At 46.1% G+C, this 22651-nt stretch overlaps 1 protein-coding gene across 3 annotated transcripts in view; it reads right to left on the bottom strand.

The window, feature by feature from the left end:
- Nucleotides 1-7450: 7450 nt before the first annotated feature.
- The window catches only part of ARMH4 (armadillo like helical domain containing 4), a 52288-nt gene continuing 37087 nt past the window's right edge, over nucleotides 7451-22651 (bottom strand). For 2 of the 3 annotated variants that reach the window (XM_048949324.1, XM_048949326.1), the window contains exons 6-8: nucleotides 14690-14721; nucleotides 11290-11424; nucleotides 7451-11113 (exon numbers count right to left, since the gene is read on the bottom strand). In XM_048949324.1, the coding sequence (XP_048805281.1) occupies nucleotides 11045-11113; nucleotides 11290-11424; nucleotides 14690-14721 (236 nt within the window). In that variant the 3' untranslated portion in view covers nucleotides 7451-11044. The remainder of the gene's footprint in view (nucleotides 11114-11289; nucleotides 11425-14689; nucleotides 14722-22651) is intronic. The other variant, XM_048949325.1, reaches the window with a different exon arrangement.

Here is a 22651-nt window from a genome sequence, read left to right as displayed (position 1 = left end):
CAAGCAGATCCTCCCCATCACTGGAGCTGCCACTTGCCGAGAGGGTTTCTCATGCAGCCTGTGATGTGCTGTTATATTTTATGAAAAGAACAGAAAATGTCAACTTAAGAACAGAAAATGTCCTTTAGAACACCTTGGCTCTTTCCAGTCAATTTATACCATTTCAACGCCGTGAAGAAATGCACTGGAGCCTACTGCCATGTTCCCAGGCAGAAATTTGGGAGCCAGCACTTCAAGGTGGCATCTGAGCCAAAATAAAGCTGATCCCAGGCTGAGGAAGGAAGAAGGCATTTGGCTCAGACAGTCCATCTTGTTTGGGTACCACAGTATCAGAAGGAAATAAAGCTATTAGAGCGTGTCCAAAGGAGGGCTGCAGAGACACAGAACGGTCTGGAGGGCAAGGTGTGTGAGGAGCAGCTCAGGTCCTCCGGTTTCATTGAACCATAGAGTTGAAAAAATCCTCAAAGATCATTTAGCCCAACCATCTGCCTACTGCCAACAGTGCCCACTTGACCATGTTTCTAAGTACTACATCTCCTCTTCCCTTACACACCTCCACTGGCAGTGACTCCAGCAATTCCCTGGGCATTCTGTTCCTGTTTGTTTGGCCCAGGACGGTCCCCAGCTGCTAAATCATCATCATCCTGGGAAAGGAGCTCAAAGAGATCCCCTAAATGAGTTGCTCTGTTTTATTAGACACTCTGAGCTCTGCATCCAGCTGCTAAGGACACCAGCACACCAACATCCTCTTTCTCATCAGGGATATCGTTTTAAAGGTCAGAATAACCAAGAGTCATAGAATCACAGAATGCACAGCTTTTCCTCGCGGTATCTGAAAAGAAAATCTCTCTTTAATTTGAGATATGAAATATTCTGATCAGCTACAGGAGGAAAAAAAAAGCAAAACCCCCACCCCTACACACGCAAAAAAAATCAAAGTCACAACCAAACAGATCAGAGAGATTTTCTTCCACGTGGCTACAAGATAAATCATTGTCCAGGTCACCAGGAAGTAATTGTAGCTCTCCTTGGAGTTGTACAGAGCATCAGAGGTTCTGCAAGGGCTGAGATTGCTCGATAGCTGCTGCACCTTCCAGACTCCAATTATCCTCTTGGCTGCTTTCAGTATCAAAGGCAAAAAAAAAAAAAAAAAAAAAATTAAAAAAAAAAATTCTTTCTTTGCAATAAATGATCCACAGAGTGGAGCCAGATGGGCAAAGGAACTTGGAGAAATTATTGCGGCTTTGGCTGTGCCTGAATCTCATCTATTTCTCCGGCTCTGCTCAGGAGGAAAGGCTGCATGGAAGATGTGGGGCTGACGGTGCTGCTTTCTGCACCTCATGCTCTCCTGATAAGCTGGTTATGAGCTTTAGGCAAGAAGAAAATTAATCTCTGTTCAGTGTGTTCATTGGACTCTTCAATATTTCACAGAGGAGGAAGAGAACTGTGGAGCAAACCCATTCTGTCGTTCAATAGTGTGTTCCTTCTGGGGAGCAATGCCTTCCCCTGCAACAGAGCTCCAATAGAGACATTCTGCCTTTAAATAGGGAGAAACTGAGGCACAGGGCTGGTGAAATTAATCTGCTAGGGGGTCACCCAGCAGTTCTGTGGTGTGTGAGCAGCAGCCTGCAGTGAGCAAGGCCCCACACCTCACTGCCCTCCAGAGGCAGACATCCCCTTGCCATCTTGCCCATTCCCAATGGGGTTCCTTTTCCTTTGCAGAGCAAAACCTACCAGAATGCTCAGCCGAGGAGCAAACTGTTGTCAGGCACTTGTACTACCAAGGCACATCTTTCCAGTCTGCTAAAACAGCATACAATGAATTTGGGCACAAGCTGGCTTGACTTCTCACTGGCCTTCATATTATCTCCTGCACATAAACCACATCTACATGGCCATACAATGCCAGTGGGCTGCACTGCTTGGGGCTCCATGCATCCTGCAACAGCAGAGCTCTTACGTATACATGATGACCCCGAGGTATCCATCATTGCCTAAAATGCTGCTGCTCCAGTGATTCCAGTATCCTATGTTTGGTGGATCAAACTTTGGTTAATAAATAGTATTGGGTGAGGATTTGCTATGGCAGTGGAGCTGACAACAACTCACTCTAACCTCTGTGATTTTAGCTCAAATTTTTTCTTGCCCTGGGTAGCTAGAAAAGAGTCACTGTGCAAACTCTCAGACTCCAGTAGCACTTGACACATATGAATTTCCCAAACTGACACATTTAAGATCATAGAATCACTGAAACTGGAAAAGATCTGCAAGATCATCATGTCCAACCATCAACATATGTTGGTGTGTGGACATTATACCTAAACCCCACTGTGTCTCAGAGCATTTTGCTTTATTGCAATGAAAATGATGAATATTGAGATTCTTTTTTCCTTTCTCCTGAAAGTCCACACTCTACTACCTAAAAACGTGTGCTGCTTCTAGCTTAGTGCTTCTGTTGCCTCATCTCTTCCCTACACCCAACTGGGATCGTTTCAGTGTTTCAGGGCAATACCATATATTTTTAAGCCAAGTAAGCTGGCTGCATAACAAATATCCAATTAAATGCTCATTTTTAATAGATGCTGTGCTGCTTGTGCACAGCCAAATCCCTTTACTAGCCTTCTGCTCTTAATGCAATTAAACCACATTATTCAGTTTCAATTTAAGGGGAATTTCTTCTCTAGGATGTGTTCTACCAGCTTATCCACCACTGTTGGGACTTTAACAATTCACTGCCCTGTACTGGATATAAAGATGCATTGGGTTGCTTCTGCCAGCCTTTTGTCTTGGAGCTAGACATGCAAAGAGATGTTCTTTAGTTGAACCACCAGCAGAAGTTCACAGCAGAGCAAGCTCTGTGCTGCTCAAAGGATGCCATCGCCACACGTGAGCTGGACTCCACCCATGTGGATGTAACCCTGGGGAACCCAGCAGTGATGGGTTGCTGAAATCTTCCTGTGGGGTAAGAGAATGTGGAGGCAGTGGCCCTGATGGAGTCACTTTCTCCTTATATCACATTTAAACCTTCTCTCCTTTAGTTAGTAACCATTTCCCCTTGTTCTATCACAACAGACCCTGCTAAAGTGCCTGTCCCCTTCCTTCTTACAGCCCGCCTTTAGATACCAAAAGGCCACTATCAGGTCTCCCCACAGCCTTCTCTTCTCCAGGCTGAGAAGACATGAAAGCATTCAGACACATTACCTCTTTAATTTTTGCTTGCTAACTGGAGCTGAGAAGCAGCCACATCCAGAAACTCATTTAGCACCAAAGCGTATCACCCTCTATGGTAGAGATTAAATATCATCCTTTAGATTAAGTTTGACATAAAAAACAATTACTCTTGGCAGCACAGGTTTAAAGAGCTTTTGTTCTGCACTGACCTATAGACAGGATTAGCTTCCATAAAGCCTCTTCCCAAATATTTGGCTGGAGTTGCTAGAGAAGGATCCAGAGACCCATGTGCCATAAATAAGCTTTATGAACCCAGCACAGCTTTCTCTCCTTGGAGCCCTGCCTCAGTAGTGCATTTTACTACTTCCCTCCTTTTCATTTGAAACCCAAGAACAGTGCATTTTTCATCTAGTTCTCCTTGGCCACGGTTGTGCCTCGAATTCAATATCAATCTGCTTCTCTCCAGCTCTCCCTGCCCAACCACTCTACAGCAAGTCTCCACGGAACGCAAGAACTGAAGATGCTCAGCTGCTATTAACCTCACAAACCACGACCCTGTGCACCTCTGAACACGGATTTGTCACAGTGAGCCATCCCAGATATTTGCAGGCAGTCCAGCAAAACCATTGGCCTAAATCACAACCTGGCATTGGCAAATGATTCTGTTATGGAGACTTTACTAGCATCATAGCAGCTAGTTGAATTTTCCTGCAGAAATTCTTGGCTTATTCCTGGATATCCTTTTATATGAACACAGCCACCTTTTTTTGCAGTTTTTTTCTTTCCTCTTTTCTGCCTTATTACCAATTTGTTTTCTGTTAAAGAAAAAAGATTGAATCTGAAGTTCTGGTAATACCAGCGTTTTCCTTGCCACCGAATTCCATTTCCTCTGCTTCTGATGAAAATGACTCCATGAGCAGCCATCAGTTGCTGCCATCACTGCAGTTCCAGTTGGTTTTATGCACACAGTGCCAGGCATTCTGCACCTTGCAGAGATACAGAACAACATCACTAACAACAACATCCGGACCTGTGGACGCTTGTGGAAATAAGGCAAGTTGTTGTTTGGGATTCTACACTTTCCCAATGGGCATCTTCTTACAAAGGGAGACAGACAACTGCAAAGGCCATATTGAGGCAGAATATTCCTATGATAACATAGACTAAGTGGTCATAGAAGAAATAAAGGAGGAACAGCATTGAGCAGCACATCACTACAAACACACAGATGGTTATTGGGGTCACATCAACTGTTTCATCACCATGTTTCTCCGCCCCATCATCACGTTTGTGCTTCATGTATCGCTTTTCCACATCTCTGCTTCATGCACCCTATGGGTGATATAGGGAGGCACAGCTCACTCCCACTGATCCAAGAAGAAAATTTTCAAGCCTACCCCCCCAGCTTGGGTTCAGTCCTCTGCCTTCCCAGCAGCCTCCTTCCTCCTCTCATTGCCCATCACAGTGGTGCTTGCTTAGGAAAGACCTTTAAGATCATCCAGTCCAACCACCCACCTGTCACCAATATTTCCCACTAAACCATGTCCCTCAGTACAACACCTACACATTTCCTGAACACAGTGCCATCACCACCCATGCTGGCTGCCTGCTGCCTGCTCACACCCACACCCTCTCGTTGCAGACAGTGGCTGTCCTACTCCTGTGCCTTTAGGGGAAAACCAGACAGCTGCTGAGCACACATCAGGCTTCACCGCAGTGCACACAGTGCCTTTTGTTTTGTCCTTCCAAAATCCATTTATTAAAACAAACCCAGCTGAGCTGCCAATGTTGCTCTGTGTGGATTGGAACCTCTTGGCTGACCACGCATGTGTGACTGACAGTCTCAGCCCCACACCGACATGACCTTGGGCTTTGCTCAGCCAGGTAGTCCACACCAGCCAGGTCTGCCAGTGATGCTGGGGAGCTCAAGGTCATCCCCTCCATCAGGGCACATACAGCCTTGCCCACGTGGCCCCAGAATGGATCTGCACATGGTTTTCATAGAATCATAGAATTATTTGAGTTGGAAGCTGCCTTTAAGGGTCATCTGGTCCAACCCTCCTGCAATGCACAGGGACACCCACAGCTCCATCAGGTGCTCAGAGCCCATCCAGCCTGACCTCGGGTGCCTGCAAGGATAGGGCACCATCAAATGTCTGGGCAACGTGTGCCAATGCTTCACAACCCTTACCATAAGAAAACTTCCTTAAATGTAATCTATATCCCTCTTTTAGTTTGAAACCTTGTCCTGTCACAGCAGACTCTGCTAGAGAGTCTGTCTGCTTCTTTCATGGGGGAGTTGGAACAAAACAATCTTTGAGGTCCCTTCCAACCCAAGCCATTCTATGATCTTATGATTCTTATGGCCCCCTTTTAAATACAATTTATTGTGGAAAGTTTTCAAATGACCTCTCTCCTCTGACCCACAGCTTAGCCAGCAGTCAGGGACTTTGAGGTGAGACCTAATGAATGGAAGATGGAGGCTCACAGCAAGGCACTGTGAGTGCAGAGTAACTTCCTTAGGAAATATAATTCTGGGGGCAGAGGGAATGTCATCACTTATCTTCTTCCAGCAGGTTTTGTTTTTTTTCATTGGAAACGAGTCAGACACGAAGCAAACAGCTTCATGAACATACAGATTGCTTTTAGCAGCTACCAATTAACAAAGGCTGTGCTGGTACTATTCCCCAAGTGGCCATTTCCCTGGCAGCTGCTTATTTTGAATGAACCACTTTTCATTAGAGAAGATACACAAATATGGACAAACAGTTCTTGCTGGTTCTCTGAATGAGATGGAACCCAGCAAAGGGTGGGTGCCCCACTGAGTGCACAGGACACACATCAGGATCATGCAACGATGCAAGCTGTGCAAGGATGCCTGAAAACAGGGCTGGGGAGGCTACTATAAACCCAGCCTACATGCCTTCTCTCAGCCCATTCTGGAACCATTGAATGGCTTGGGTTGGAAAGGACCACAAAGATCACCCTGTTCCAAACCCCCTTTCACAGACAGGGTTGCCAACCAATCAACTGGCACCAGATCAGGCTGCCCATGGTCCCATCCAACCTGGCCTGGAGCACCTCGAGGGATGGCATTCATGAATTCTTTGGGCATTCTGCTGCTTCTTAGACCACAAATCCATGGAGGTCCATGAGATGGTGTTCACATGCAGTCAGCCCCGTTTCCAGGAGTCATTTGCAGTACCTGCATCTGAGACTCCAGGCTCACCTGTGATGCATCACTGAGGTCTTGAAAGGTTTGTGCACAGGCCTTGCCTCACAAGTAACACCAGATGGGAAAAAATATCCTGGTGTGGACAAAGAAGCTTCTGGCTGTAAGCTCGACATCATAAGCATGTCAGTGTTGGATCCCCTTACAGCTCCTCAAAGTCTAGCCAGAAGAATCTGGGTGTTATTCAGTATAGCCCAAAGCCAACACCTACCTCCATGTAAATCCAACCCGAAACGTCCCAGGCTGAAACTCCTCAGTGCGTTCCACTTCAAGCCCAGCCCTCATCCTTGCACCAAACATAAAAGAAATGCAACATTTGAATCTCCAAGCAATCACTTGGCAGCTTTACCTGAGACAGAGCATGCAATGAACCACAGATCAGGGAAACAAGATGTTTAAAGTCAGCTATGATGGCCAGCTTTTTATTTTCCAATGTTTTACTTTAACAAAGTGCTACATTCCATAGTTACAGTATGAGGAGTTGGTCTTGTCCAAAATTGAAAACCACAAGAAAGCACAAGGACTGCTAATATCCCTCTATGGATGCAGTGCAGTCCAAAGGAACCTCATCTAAGGTGAACCCCTGGCATTAGAGACACCATAAAAAATCAGCAGCTGTGGAGTGCAGGAACATTTTGTCAGGACAAGGGCTGAGCGTCGGGCAGGCTGCTTCCTCCCATTGGAGATGGGGCTGTGAATGCCGGAAGGGTTGCTTGTTGCCTACAACAAATTCTGGCTTGTGCTATCAAGAAATCCCAAACTGGGCATCCACGGGAAAACAGAGGTGAGCTACAAGTTTTGTGCCAAGTCAGGAGAGGATTATTGCTGCAGCAAAGTCGTCCTTGCAGCTGTGCTGTTGCATGAGGTTCACGCCGCATAGCAGTGGCACAACCCATCTCTACATTCAGGTCACCCAGCACTGACTGTGCGGGGCCAGGGGGCATCTCTGCTGCTTCTCTTCTCTTTTATTTCTCAAATGAATCTGTTTGGCTTTTTATTTTAGAAATGCAGGGACACCAGTCAAACCAGCAGAGCTTTAAGAGATCCCATTGGAAACCCTTTCCCCACCCGTAATCTGATAATTTCCAGCAAATTAATCTAACTCCAAGAGTTGCACAGAAAATATTTGTAAGAGCCCAGTTCAAAGTCTACTGGTCTGGGATGAGAGGAGAAGGAGCTGAATACTGCTTGTGCTTTAAGGACCTGCAGGAATCCCACTGACATCAGAGGCTCTGCAGAAAACCCAGTCTGTGCTCCAAGAGCTTCTGGAAGTCTCACTGGGACATAAGGCTGCTTGTGGCCACCCCTCTGGCCTCCACTCCAAGTAGAAATAAACTGGAAGATGTGGGGAGTATCCAGGCTCTTGGGTAGGTGCTTCACCAAAAATAACTATTAAAGACCTCTGTTTCAAAGGGACATTGGCTGGGATCTCTGCACTGCTGAGCCACTCATAAAGTTGGCCCACAGTAAGCTTCCACTGACCAGCAGCTCCCAATCAAGGCATCATGTCTGTGGGTAGCAAACTCAGGAGCAAAGCATGGTAGAGTGGGGGTCAGAGCTAGAGCCAGGACTGGAGTGAAGCTGAAGCACAAGCAAAATCTTTGGGCAGCCCTTCTATCCACAGATCTGGATAAAGCACAGTCTCCAGAGCCAACACCGAGCTCTGCATTTGACTGGACATCCCATTTGGCCACAGCTTGCCCAGTTTGTCCCATCATACCTGTAGAACAAGCAGTCAGATACCTGCAACAATGCCATCCCTACCTGTGGCACAGCTGATGTCCAGCATCACAGCCACCCACTGTGTGTCCTCACTGGGAGATGCGTGGCTCTCACAGACTAGAGGTCACCCACACTATGCCCTCAGACGCCAGCTTTGTCTAACAGACCATGCTGCCTTTAATTTAAATTCACTATGTCAAGGACTGAGAAGAAGAGAGACACTCAAACTGATTGCCACTGTAGAAAATGCTTCCCAAACTGAGGATTAATTAGCACAATGAAAGGCCCCATTGCCTCCCCATCAGCCTTTTCAATCTATCAAACTGACAACCCACCCAAAAAGCCCTGCCAGGGCTGCCGTATCTGCACTCACATCAGCAGCCTTGCTCAGCCATCCTCCTCCTCCCCACTGCCTAGGAGCTCATTGGTTATCAATGTGATGTCTGCAGTTATCACAAACTGCACAGGCACATCCCTGCTAACAAGGAAGTTGAAAAGAGGCTGCCCTTCACAGGCTGCTGTTGCACAAAGCCCTGCTGATCCCCAGCTGTTTGGATCTTGCTGGTACCCCTGCTCTATGCAGCAGTGTCACTGGCAACTGCTCCTCCAGGCTACTTGGCCCTCCAGACTACTTGGACAATCAGCTATGCCAGTAGGCTTTTAACATCTCCCAAGCACCTGTAGGCTCCAAGAGAGACGGGAATGAGAAGGAAACAAGGAGAGATCAGTCCAGAAGGGAAGTTCTTAGCTTGGACTGACTACTTGTGATGAAAAAAAAAGACTTCAGTTTTGGGTAGGGACTTAACAATGGGCTCCCAGGCAGTGGCTGCTTAGAGACCTGGGGTTGCTTTTAGCAAAGCAACATCTTCCTGTTGAAAGCTGCAGGAATGAAACGGGAGAGAGACAAACACTGTGGAATCCTGGCTGGGAGAGCCTGTCCTAGAGGGAGAGAAGAATGGACACTGCCTGGCGTGCTGATGGCTCTTCCCCCAGCCTGCTTCCCACCACCCAGTGGGATGAGCACAAGGGCCATGCACAGCTCCAGGACTGGAAGACTAGCATTGGCAGCAGCATTTTGAATACAGGTAGTCCTGACTGTCCTTCTCCAGGTGACTCACTGGATGGGAGGGGAAGGCTGGCAGAAAAGTACCTGGGCTCTGAAGAGCATTGCTTCCTTGGAACTGGACATCCATCTGACGACTTTTTTGTTCAGAGGACCCTCTGAAAAGAGAACTGAGCTTCAGAATCCTCTGATGTGCTCTTCCAAATGTTGTTCCTACCACACAAACCCATTCATAGGCCCACCAAACATATGCTTACCATCAACTACACCCTTGGCAACCTGACAGCCTTTTCACCTTCACTGAGGATGAAGTCCTATATGGGTGTCACCTCATTCACTCCTCCCTCACACCTCCGCAAAGACTCAGTGGGACTCATCTCCGTCTGATCTCATTTCTCTAACCAAGTCTCCTTTGGTGACAGATGTTGTTCTCTGTATGAAGGATGACTCCTCATAGAACAGTGATTTCCACCTTGGAAACATGAATATTTTGCATAAACGTAAGATTAAAGAGTCATTGCACAATTGGCAAGAGAGATAAGTAATGCAGCCCTTTTGTTATTTGCTATTTTGACTGTGCAAAGCACCATTAGCTTCCCCTTCTTGGTTCAATGATGTCAGACACTGGCTGTTTCCCTCTGCAACTTGCTGCCAGCAGCACAGGCAGCTTGCCCTCACCCCAAGGCACCGTTAGGATCCATCTCCACAGCCCTCCACAGCTGTCTGTCCTACAGCTACACATCTTCCCCATGACCAAGAGTTCCCAACTCAACCAGCTCACCTCCCATGGACATGCCTCCAACTGGGACTACTGCTGCTTTCCAGCAGCCAGGAACCTCGTGACACCCTGACAGTTCAACCTTTGGTGCCTTTCTTGTGGCATGGAGACAAGACCCATCAGATATCCCAAAAGTTCTGCCATTCATGGAGCTTTCAGGGGGCTGAAAATGCAACTTGCAGCTGGGGAAGGAGACGAGCTCCACTGCCATCTCAATGTGAACACAACCAGGAGAAGCAGTCTCTAGTGCTTAGAAACAGGCAGCAGAAGCTGAGGAAACCTCTGACCTGGCTTTCCTTTTACCTACCTGCACACTGAACAAAAGCTAAGGGATCCATGCAAGACTACCCATCAGTACGTGAGCGCTGGTATTTATTGTGCTGTAACAGACAGTGCTGGTAGAAAATGGACTAAAATTTTTGTCATGAATCAAAAGTTGAGGCCATTCCCACGTGTTTCCAAGAAGCGAGGAGCAGAGCTAAAGGCAGAGGTTGTAAAAGAAGGGAACTGGGGAAAAGAGCGTAGAAATGTGCTTCAAACTGTATCAACAACACTATACTCGGGCACTTCTCAGATGATGAGGGATACAGTTCAAGTGGGTAATTCATTAATTAAGCAGAGCAGCTAATCTCAGCACTAATGAACTCTAGCTCAGGTAATGTTAACACTTAAAATTAACAAATTGGACAGAAGTCATTCACAGTAAAGATTTCCATTCCTGGGTTAGGTGAGAGCTATTGTTATGATTAGATTACTGCCAGCCAGGTCTGAAATAGTACACCAGGATAATAGGAAAACAATCATCCGTACAGATCAGCTCCAGCTGCAACAAGATGTGCTGTGGATCTGAATGAGGCGCCGGGTGCAAATGTGAAATCTCACTACTGTATCAAAACAAACATCACTGCGCAGTACACGTAGAGCATAGCATGCTGGTTCGACGGGGTGGTACCAACCACTGCTCAGTGTTTGGGGTGGCTGAGAGCAGCGATGCAGCAGAAAGTCCTTCCTTCTCTTCTTTTCCTCCCCTCACTCCTTTTACAAGTCACTGGATATCACAAGGACACTGCAGTTCAATTCAGAATTCGTCTTCAGAGCTGTCGGCTAGGAGCATTACTCGGTCTTGCATGCTGTTAAATTCCCTCTGCTGGGGGTAAAAAAGAAATGTTAAAGATCTCCACTCACAAAAGTAAAAGGAGCAGCATCTGGATCCCTCCCACAGCACTCCACCTGAGAGCTCCATCACCAGATTACAACCAAGATAATGAACTTGAAAGCGGTGGGGACAGATCAGGGTTTTCCCTTTCTTGGCAGTTGCTCTACCTTTCTTTTATGCCTCTTGGAGCCGTTCCTCCTCCGGCGATTCATAATCTTAATGCTGTAGAGTGCTCCGAGGATAAAGAGGGCTCCAGCTATCCCGACTCCTACAGGAACCAGCATCCCTGACATGTATCCTGCCTGTGGAAGAGAGACAGGCTGAGCAGCACTCACAACAGCATCCCTTCAGAATCCTTTTCCTCTTACTTTTCTCTGTATTTGAAACCTTATCATCACCTGCATGGGACGAGGTTTCCAGGAAGGGACACAACGTCTGGGTCTCTGAAAGAGCTGAAATGCCAAACCAGCTGTGTTCACACACCGTGGGGTGGAGATGAGGGTAGCCCCGGCCAGCCCACCTGGAAACCCCTTGGCTTCCATGAATAATATAGAAACGTTTGAAATCCTTTGGAAAATATTTCCAAGTGCTTATTATTTTACTGTTGAAGTGAAAATTAAGATTTAAACTCCCAAACTGTTACATCATCCTCACTTAGCTCAGGCTGGGGTCTCAGTGGAGCAGGGCAGGCAGGCACAGCTCACATCCTGTCAGTGCTGCCTTCATTCTCTGCAGCTTTACCTTTCCCCATCTACAAACCAGAATAGATTTTACATCCTCTGAGGGACAGACGCACAATTCATGTGCTTATCTGAAGAATGGAATCAACTGCTTTCATCTGGGACAGAAACAATGCTAACGAGAGCTGTTTGGCTCTCACAGACCCCTCCAGATCCTGCTGGGCTCTTTAAATAGGAACACCTTCATGCCTGGATCATAGGGCTCATGCTGCATCCTGCAGTGCCTCCCAGCAAAGTCAGCCCTGCTCAGCACTGCACTTTGCAGGGAGTTCTGTGTGGCACCCAAGAAAGGAGGTGAGTGAGAACATGGCAAAAAGCCTGCACCTCCACCAGGCAATTAAGGCACTTTAATCAGGTGACCTAATAAGTGCAGCATGGGTAGTTCTATTTCTGGGAACAGTGCTGCTGGCACAGGAGGCAAGGGAAGGTTGGAAATGCCTTTTTTTGCTGCTGTCCAGCTGAGTTTCTGCATCAGAAATCATTGGTTTTAATATGATGAATGCTCCAGTCTGTCCATGAGCATTTCCAGCCTGCTCAGCCCAGGCCCTTTTACAGCCTTCCTCAACAACCACACCAATGGTTTGTACCCCAGATGCCTGCGTTGTGAATCAGCTCCAGGATTTGTCCTCCCAGCCCTCCTGCATCATGTGGCCCAACCTGAGAGGGCTTTGGCTATTGTTTGATATAAAACCTACTCTACAGGCAGCTCCAAAGCCACTTTCTCATCCACTGCCCACAGGGAAGATGAGATTTCTTTATGGACCCCAGTTCCTCACATTGACCTGCCTGGCAGAGAGGACAGGGGAGGATCAGGTTGGATACCAGGGAAAGGCTCTGCCCCAAAGGGCATGGCCCCAAGCTGATGAAGGTCAAGGAGCATCTGCACAATGCTCTCAGACATAGGGTCTGGTTTTTGAGTGGTGCTGTGTGAAGCCAGGAGTTGGACTCGATGCTCCTTATGGATGTCCTATGGCTCTTTGATAGGGCTCTGCCAACAGCACATGGAAAGGGTGGGTATTAAGACAACAAGAGAAAGGAGGAAACAGCGTGTGCAGATGTGATTTGTGCATGGTTTGGTTCATCACCACTTGGTTGGTGGTGAGGAGTGGGTTTTGCTGGGCTTTTCTGGGGGAAAAAATGAGCAAGATGAAAGATCTGCCTTCCCCAGTGCCATACCCTGCAGGAAGGAGATTTCTCTCTTTTCAGTGCACACCAGCAGATTGGTTATATCAATACTGCAAAGGGTCAGACCCCAGACAGCAACTGTGCTAGAAACAGAAACATGCATCCCCTTTGTGGGGACATAAACAGGTAGCCAACAAAAAACAAAGTGAAATACACAGAAGGCACATGATGCCCCCTGGCTCGTGTGGTGCAGCTGGGTAGCTCTGGTGTGAGCAGGTGACACGCGTGCATGCTGTAATCCCTCCAGGCACCCAACCAGCCTCAGTGTCTGCTTTTTTTTACCTTTGCTGGGAAAACCATTCTCTGTCCTTGCAACGCTCGTTCTGGCTGAATCCCACGCCAGGATGCTCTGCTATGAGCAAAGTTGACACTAGATATGTCTCCTTCCTATTGTGGGTAGAAAATCAACTCAACGAGGGCTGGGCACAAATTCTCCTCAACCCTTTCACTCCTCAGTCCTTGAAAACTGACACCCAGACCCATTCTTTCTTTTCAGATTCGGTGCTGCTGAAATTCAGTGGGGATCATGTGGGAGGACTTTGTTCACTGGGTGACAGTCTGCTCAAACTCATCCCTGCTGGAGGACAAACTTTTAACAGAGGCAGACAGTGATAGGAAAAGGGGGAATGGCTTTAAACTAAAAAGGGGGAAATTTGGATTAGATGTTAGGAAGAAATTCTTTACTCAGAGGGCAGTGAGTCACTGGAATACGTTGCCCAAAGAGATTGTGGGTGTCCCATCCCCAGAGGTGCCCAGGACCCGTGGCCCTGGATGGGGCCCTGGGCAGCCTGAGCTGCTTGGGGCACCCAGCCCATGGCAGGGGGTGAAATTGGATGGGCTTTAAGGTCATTTCCAATCCAACCATTCAATGATTCTATGTGTTTTCAGGGGCCAGAGCTCTTCATTCTTTGTCTTTTTATCTGTATTGTCTCTGATCCTATTGAAGAGTTTCTAAGCCCCACTGAGCCACAACATATTACTGCCTTGAAACACTCCTGTCACTTCATTTCTAGCTTCATTGCTTTACCACTGTCAACAAAGCATTTGGAAGGTTTTGCAATCATTTCAAAATGTTAATATTTGCCCTAGGATAGCAGAGCCTGAAGATTTATCAGTCTGTGGCTGGTACAACTCATCATTGCACATACAACCACTCTACAATATCAGGGAGAAAAGATCAGGGTCTGGTATCTTTTCAGTTGCCCTATGTTCACTCCTTCTACCTCCAGGATCTAGCAGCTCTTCCTGTATATGAGGCAGGAGAGGTCTGGCCCTGAGCTGAAGCTAAAGCACACAGCCAGAGCCAAGCTTTGGGCTGAGAGAAAGGGGGTGGGGGAAACTTGAGGGCAATAAAAAAGTGCCTCTGGGAGCTAGAAGAGAAGGCGACCATCTGGTGCGGAGAAGTCCATCCAACACCTCTGTCTTTCATTTTGCTTTTAGCTACCTGTCAGTGATATGCTGTGGATTTACACCAATCTACACAACAGCAGCAGCTGGTTCATTGTCTCCCAGTGGAAATGTTAAGCCCCTTTTCAATTATCTTTGTAGACAGAACAAACTGCACTGGCAAAAGCTTATTTATTCCTGCAAGTAAAAACATTTCTGCTTTTAAAGTCATTGAGAGAAACACTGAGCCTCCTACCTTATCTTTCAGCTTCTCCATCCAGCTTCTCACTGAAAAATAAGACAAAAAGAATTAGAATCCTCTTACTTATATTCATTAGTAACCGATAATAATCATAGTATTGAAATAGATACTAATTAACTTGACAAGCTGATAACACTTTTTATTAGATTTCCACTCTTTTCGTTCACGGAGAAAACGCAGCAAATCAACAAGAGAAATTCTTTTTGAACAAGAACTTCTCATCCATACATTGGGATGTCAGACAAGGAGATAACCCTGCAGCGTGGCTGTCTCCTTCACTGGCCTCCCTACAGATGCTCTATCCTCTGTTAGGCATAAGTCTGTACTGACACCTAAGAAGGCATTCCTTGTTTTTTATTGTCCTGATTTTCTGGAAGCAGCCACTGTTTGCTCTGGGTTGCCACCATGTACCATCTACTGACAGGGAGAGTGCTGGAGGAGCTGAAATACCAAACCAAGGAAGTTTGTACTGCCATCACAGACACTTTCATTTCCTAACAGTCCACACATGGCCCACGAAATGGGATATCCAAGAATGTGAGGTCTTTAGTGGCATGTACCTGGGGAGGAAATCTGAAACAGGTATCGAAGAACTGCTTGGCATTGAATGCACAACTCAGTGACTCCATTGGCAGTTCTACATTTGTCTGCTCCGTATGGAGGACAAAATGCTGAGCACTTTATCATATCGTATCATATCATAACATATCATATCATATTATAGAATGGCCTGGGTTGCAAAGGAGCACAGTGCTCATCCAGTTCCAACCCCCTGCTGTGTGCAGGTCGCCAACCAGCAGACCAGGCTGCCCAGAGCCACATCCAGCCTGGCCTTGAATGCCTGCAGGGATGGGGCATCCACAGCCTCCTTGGGCAACCTGTGCCAGTGCCTCACCACCCTCTGGGTGAAAAACCTCCTCCTAATATCCAACCTAAACCTCCCCTGTCTCAGTTTAAGATCATTTCCCCTTGTCCTATCACTATCCACCCTCACATCAGCTGTTCCCCTTCCTCTTGTTGCTTCAATGAATTCCTACTCACAGGAGATAGTCAAGAAATGAGTTAGAGGTATCAGAGTTCAGCAGCTGTGCTTTAAGCCCTGAGCAAGGATCTCTTACTCCAAGGGACACACGTGGAACCTCTGCTGTGCCCATATCTTTCCATGGGTTATTTCCCTCAAAGTATGTTAGATCCCAAATGGAACACAATGTTTATGGAGGGAGACTCTACTTCCAAGCCTGTCTCTTACAGGAGCACCCTTCAAAGCTTTTGTTAGCAATGTTAGGGCTTGCATGTTGGTGTACACGTGTCATTAGATAACCCTTAGGTCTCACATACATACCAAGAAGCACAGTGGTTAGGAGGTAATAAGAAAAACCACAAATACTGCAAAGCAAAGGAAACCATCCCAAAACTCTTGCCAAAGAGCCTTCAGCTGACTCTCATTTTTCATGATACAGTTGTGTCATATACCAGGAGGACCAGTGACTGTGAGTCAGGGACACACAAAAATGGTTTCAAAATCACAGCACATGCTTGGAAGATCTTGACTGATGTCCTCAGTGCACGCATACAGGCAGCTATGTGTGTCCCTGCAGTGCATACACAGACACAGCTAAAGCTGCCACGATGCTCAGCCGGCCACAGCTCTAGCTAAGCACAAAGCCTATTTTTATATGGCTTCCACAGTAATTACATTGCATCGGTGATCTTGTCAATAGTCGACCCACTTTCTTGCAACTGAACATCAGTGCCTCTAAAGCAGCAATTAACTCGGCAGTATTTCTGACAGTTTGCATGTAGGGGCTGCTATTTACACTGGAGAGATCATCTAATAATACTCTACTTTCAACAAATACAAATTCTGGCTTCGTTCCCCTCTGCTCCACAAAACATCAGCACGTCCGACGGGACCCACAGATGCTACGGTACAGATTCACATTTGCTATTTATACAATTGCCTATTATTAAAACCAACCTTGTTTTCAGCAAGGTAGAGCGCATGTCAGACACCTTTGGGAATCAGCCTGAGAATGACAGCATGTGGTACGTGCCAGGCTGGACACCTCTGTGAGATGCTCTCATGTGGCCACAGGCTGCTGGTTGCTCCTGTGACGAGTCGGTGTGCACCAGATTGCTGAGTGTGACAAACACTTTTGATGCTACTCATGCATGGAACTATTTTAACATCTCTGAGGAAATGACAAGCCACTGTGTCACTGAAACCAAGCACTTTGTGTTCCAGTTATTTACATATATGTGGATGCTAAGTGTGGGGAGGAAACAGGGCCTTTTATCAAGTCAGGATTTATATCTATGCTTAATGGCTATCATCAATTGATTCTGGACTGCAGCCTCTCCTTAGGCATAATTATACATCATGAGTATTCTGAACTTGGTCTTGGAAGAGGAACAATATGGGTTGCAATTTCTCAGAGAAACAAAAAGCTTTCCAAGAACACCAGGTGACTTGCCAATGAGGCCAAGCAAATAATCACTAACAAATACTCTATTCCATGTATTTTTCATCCTCTTCTTTTTTTGCCTTCCCTGATCTTTCAGTGTCCTGAACAAATGGCTTCAGCCTCTGGGTGCAACATCAATCCTACAGGTCTGCAGTGCCAGCTCCTCTCCTATGATTTTTGAGGATAGTGACCAGCACCAACTCTGCCTTTGCTTAATGCTGAACCCTGGGCTCCGCAGGGAGCTGAGTCAGACCACTGTGGAGCACTTCTGAAAATTGCATGCATAATCTGATATTTCCTCAGTGATTTATATAACATCTGCATCTCCTCAAATTGATTTTAAATAACATCTAGCTTAAGATGACCGGCACAGGCCAGCCTGAGCTGCACAGGGGATGACAGGCCTATGCCAAACACAGAGCACAGCTGGAATTGGAATCTGAGCAGCTGGAATGAGTTCAGTTACAGATGTATCATGCTATTTTTACTTCTTTTTGCCCCTCAAAAGTGTGCAGGCAGCCATTAAGCAGCCACAGTGTCAACACTAAAGGTGTCGTGCTCATTGGACGAGGTAGGCTGCAGTCTGTAGTGCTGGCACAGCCCTTTCTTATGTCTCTGTTCATTGCAGGTGAGTTGAACTAGATGACCTTTGGAGTTCCCTTCCAACTCAAACAGATCTATGATTCCTTGGAAGACCCCAGCCCGAAGGCAGAGTCAGGAAGACCCATAACCAAACCCTTCCTGTGAGCCTGGATTTGGCCAGAGGCAGGTTGAAGGCTCAGAAGACAGGCAAGAGGTGATTTTATGTAGCTCAGATGGTCCAAAAACACCTTTCACCATGGACACCATAACACTAGGAATCCGCATTAGCTCCTGTGAGAGATGGTTCTGCTTTCTGCATCAGAGACCCTAAAATCTGGGGCTGCAGCTCCTTATGTCTCACGTGCCCCTCCAGAGTCTTCTCCCACTGATTTCATCTGTGATTTCAGAGGACAAAACAGGCAGCTGGAGACTACAGATTATTCTCTGAGATATTTTTGAGCCCCTCAGCTTTCCACCGTGTCCCACAGCATTGCAACCCTTATAACACTGGATTCAGCCAGCAAACACAAAGCTGCTCATTTGTTGTTTGTTTGTTTTTTTCCCAGGGCTCCTCTTGAAAGAGGGAGTGATTGGGTATAACTTACAACAGAGAACTGAAAAGAAATAGGCTAGGAAGCTGCCAGTCCCCTCCCTTCCCTCAATACTTGCAGGTGGCCTTTGCCCACAGTCTCACTTCTTCTATTCAGAGGTCTGCTCATCTTCAACTACACTCTTTCTCACTGGCCAGGCCTCTGGAATCCCCTTTTGCTCTCATTTCAAACCTGCTGCAAAGCACCAGTCTCAGATCTAATGCACTGTTCAATGTCTCTCCAGAAGCTTCTTCCTGCTTCCCCACCAGTGTCCTCAGAAATCAGGAGCACAAGTCTGCCGGGCTGCATGCTTTGTCCACTAGGAATAATCCTCACTGCCTAATTATCCACTCCAACACCATGATAAAGTTGCTTAATAATTCTGTTCACTTCTCATTTGTTCTCTCCCTTCCCGAGATAAGAAAATGCAATGACATCCTACTGGTGAAGATTGCAATCAATAATTCATGCCGTCACCCCATCGGTTCCAGTTCTTCCTTCTTGTCTTGAATGCCCTGCTATGTTATCTTGTCGCTTCAGTTTCCAATTTATCAGCTTGTTTTAATCATATTTCCCTTTTTATCACCTAAAGCAATCCTATTTTTCCACGACAAAACAGCACATTCTCCCTCTGACCTGCACACCTCGGTGTATTTTCACACCCAGCCATCACATCTTCAACCCAGAACGTGTTGATAGTGATCTATACAGCAAGCATCTTTCCTCTTAACAGTTCTCCATCACAAACACAGCCACTAGTTTTGAAAGCGTGGCACCCAAGTTTCCATATACACTCCAAAGGGCAGAGGCAAGGCCTGAAGGACGGCGTCTTATGCTCCTCCTGCTCAGTCTCCTTGCTATGCCCCAGTGCAAGCAATTTGCTGTAGGCAGCTCCCCTCCTCCCCATTTACACGCACAAAGGCATGCACAAACCCCGAGCTGCACACCTCGCTCCTTCACAGGCCTTAAAACCTTAAAAATAAAGAGTAGATCGATTGCTTTAAATCAGTCTGGAGACATCAGGCAATCCATTCCGTATGTCACAGATTTCATCTCTTTCTCTTGCAGGTAAAACTTTCTTTTAAATGAGAGTACGGAGAGCAATTTTGCAGAAATGCTCCGTGCTTCGTCTGCTCGGCTCTGACAACTTAATGGCACAAGGCTGCATCAGCTCCCTTTCCTTAGAAAATACAACTGCCAATTTACTTACAAGCACAAATAAATAATAGAGAAAATGGCATTCTGCTGGAAGGCAGCATATTTTTAATTCCAGAAGAAAAACTATTTCTACTTGACAAGAATTTTGATGAATTTCTGCCACAGCCGCACAAAGAAAGGGAGAAATGGCCATGATCACCCCAGCAAGCAGAATCATAGAATCAAAGAATCATAGAATAGCTTGGGTTGGAAGGGACCTCAAGGACCATGAAGCTCCAACCCCCTGCCACTTGTAGGGCCACCAACCATCGTATCTAAGAAGCTGAGGTGCACTTCCTAACTCCTTCCTCTACCACAGAGATCCTTTCCACACTGCAATCTCCACGGCATGCAGTCAGTTTCCTCCTGATTTCTCCCTTTTTCAGCCATTTTCCACCTTGATCTTTGAGGCTGGCAACAGCTCTGCCTTTCAGCCTTTGCATTTCCCTGTAAACTCGGTTCCGCGGTGCCTCGAAATCATTTGTTGGCTTAGATGAACTGTTTGTTTTTCCCTCAGTGATCCCAGGCAGGCACAAGATGTTAAAACACAGTGAAGGTAGAAAACCTCTCAGCATCCAAAGAGCACAAGGCATCAGCAGGATGCTGCTGTGAACAGGCTGTGACAATCACTGTATGATCACACATCTACGGATCGCACAGCATACAAAACTACACGCGCTCTGGGAGGTGAGATGCAAATGTTGCTTATGGGAATAGCAATGCCTCTGCCAGTGCTCACACTGGCCAAGTTCTCCACCACTCTGCACAGCTCCTGCAGTGAAACATGGACTTAGCAGCAGCAAGAAGCCGCTCTGCTTTAGCTGATCTCACCTGCCACACTTATGTAGTAGTAATTGGATAGCAATATGTAAATAGACTCCATGCAGAAGCTATTCAGGTTACTAAGCTGAAAAGTTCACAAGTAAAGAAATGTCTCCCAGTAAACAAATTATTGCTGTATTTTTTTCCCCCTCTTCATTCACCATAGCAGCCGAACTAAAGGCTCAGAAAGTCTGGCGCAAGTAGTGCTGAAGATTTCAGTCCCAGCATTTAAAATTTGGCAGGCAAAGTTGTAAACAACTGGAATTTAACAAGAAGCATCAGAGGTGTAATGATTGGCATGGCCATTATTCCAGGCAAGCCACACATGCACTGCAGAATCCCATGGCCATGCCTTATGGGGAAAGCATCACCATTCACTTGTAAGCATCTCTCAGCCTTAATGAAAGGTTTTAAAAAATGCTCTATATGGTGTATAGAGATCCTTAGCCATCCACTTCCTGATTTATAGCAACTGAGGATGTGACTTTAGAACGTAAACTCTTTGTAGCATCATAGAATCACAGAACCATTAAGGTTGGAAAGGACCACTAAGACCATCCAGTCCAACCAACAACCCACCCCCACTGTGCCCACTGACCGTGTCCCTCAGTGCCACATCTCCACAGTTCTTGAACACCCCCAGGTGGTTTAGTCTGGTTACAACTGTCAGATTTAACCCCATAAGTTAGTACAAAACAAAATGGAAATTCATCTCAAGCTACTTTTTAATGCCCATTTTTCAACAAGCCTATTTTCCTCTCCACAACCCAGCATCATTCTCAGTAATCTTGGAAAGACTGCTACCTTTTACCAAATTAAAACTGGATGCTGTGAGAGGAGGAACAAAAAAAGCCAGAGAGAGAGTTGCATATCTTTCCTCTACCAGCATCCCATTGCAGCTGTAAGACAACAGCAGAACAACAGGCGCTGATTTGTGGCTCAATACCATCAAAACCTCCAGCTGAGGCCACATGTTCCTGCTGTATACAGCAAGGAGAGGCAGTGGTTTCAAACTGAAAGAGGAGAGACTGAGACTGGATATAAGGTTTTTTACACTAAGGGTGGTGAAGCACTGGCACAGGTTGCCCAGAGAAGTGGTGGGTGCCTGTCCTTGGAGATACCCATGGTCAGGTTGGATGAGGCTCTGAGCTGTGGGTATCTCAGTTTGTAGGAGAGGAAATGACCTTTAAAGGTTCCTTCCAACTCAAACGATTCTATGATTTCTCTATGCTGCTTCTCAATCCACCCTTCACTTCACCTTTCTCTAAGTGCAAGCCACTAGACTTCCATGTCCCGTTAACACCTTCTTATCTATCTTAAAAGAGCAGCAGTTAAACTGCAAAATTTCTCTCTGTATCTCAGTTAAAGTCTAATAGCCATCAGGTTCTGAAAATGTTCTTGGCTTGGTTGTTTTTCCCATCTATATAGAGCGAATGTACTTTTCAGAATCATTTTTCCTGGGGACACCATATGAATGATCTGCCTGCAGCAAGCAATACTGAAATGGGGCATTTTCCATTTTTGTATTTAAGACAAATAATTTATTTTTCTTATTTCAAGATTTGGCCTTTATTTTGGCTGGAAAGATGCAGCATTCGTCAAGAAATGACACAAAGATCAATAAAGTGCTAAATGGCTGGAAATAAAAATGATGGAGTTGGCTTTCAGAGGAAAAAAGTAGATATTGAACTCTGTTTTCAGCAAACAATTATTCTAGTAATTAAACCACAAAGCCCTGAGCATCGATTAGACACCAGAAATAAAATCTGATTATCTCAAAGACTCATTTTCATGCAAATGCTAAGGAACAACAGCAGTCTGAGCAGTGCACACTTAGTCTCCAAAGGAAAATGCATTTGCCCCCATCTGGTAACAAAAAAGAAGGCTGATCCCACATTCCTTTTGCATCAAGAACTGAACATTGATTCTCAGTACGATGCAATGCTTTTGTGTTGAAATACCAAATGGGGGCTTATGGCTCCTGACACCGGTTCGATAGCCTTGCAATTGACTTCTTGTACAACCACAGGAAAATAAATTAATCCTTGTTACTTCTTTTAGTATCCTTACCATGGGAATACTACGGGTATATATGATAGATTATGTTTTGCTTCTCTGTTTCTGTTCAATTCTGCTGCAGGAGTAGAATAACAAACCAAACTCAGCCTTCTCCTCAGTGGTGAAACTTCAGTAGCTTCAGCAGAATTAACAGCACTTCTACCAGAAAACGTGTCCAGATACTCTGCCACATCATATGCCTGTAGGATCCACTGATACCTTCAATAACATAAGAAGAACTG

The sequence above is a fragment of the Lagopus muta genome, chromosome 6, assembly GCF_023343835.1.
Source record: "Lagopus muta isolate bLagMut1 chromosome 6, bLagMut1 primary, whole genome shotgun sequence".
Classification (NCBI taxonomy): Eukaryota; Metazoa; Chordata; class Aves; order Galliformes; family Phasianidae; genus Lagopus; species Lagopus muta.
This window is presented reverse-complemented; position numbering and strand designations above follow the sequence as displayed.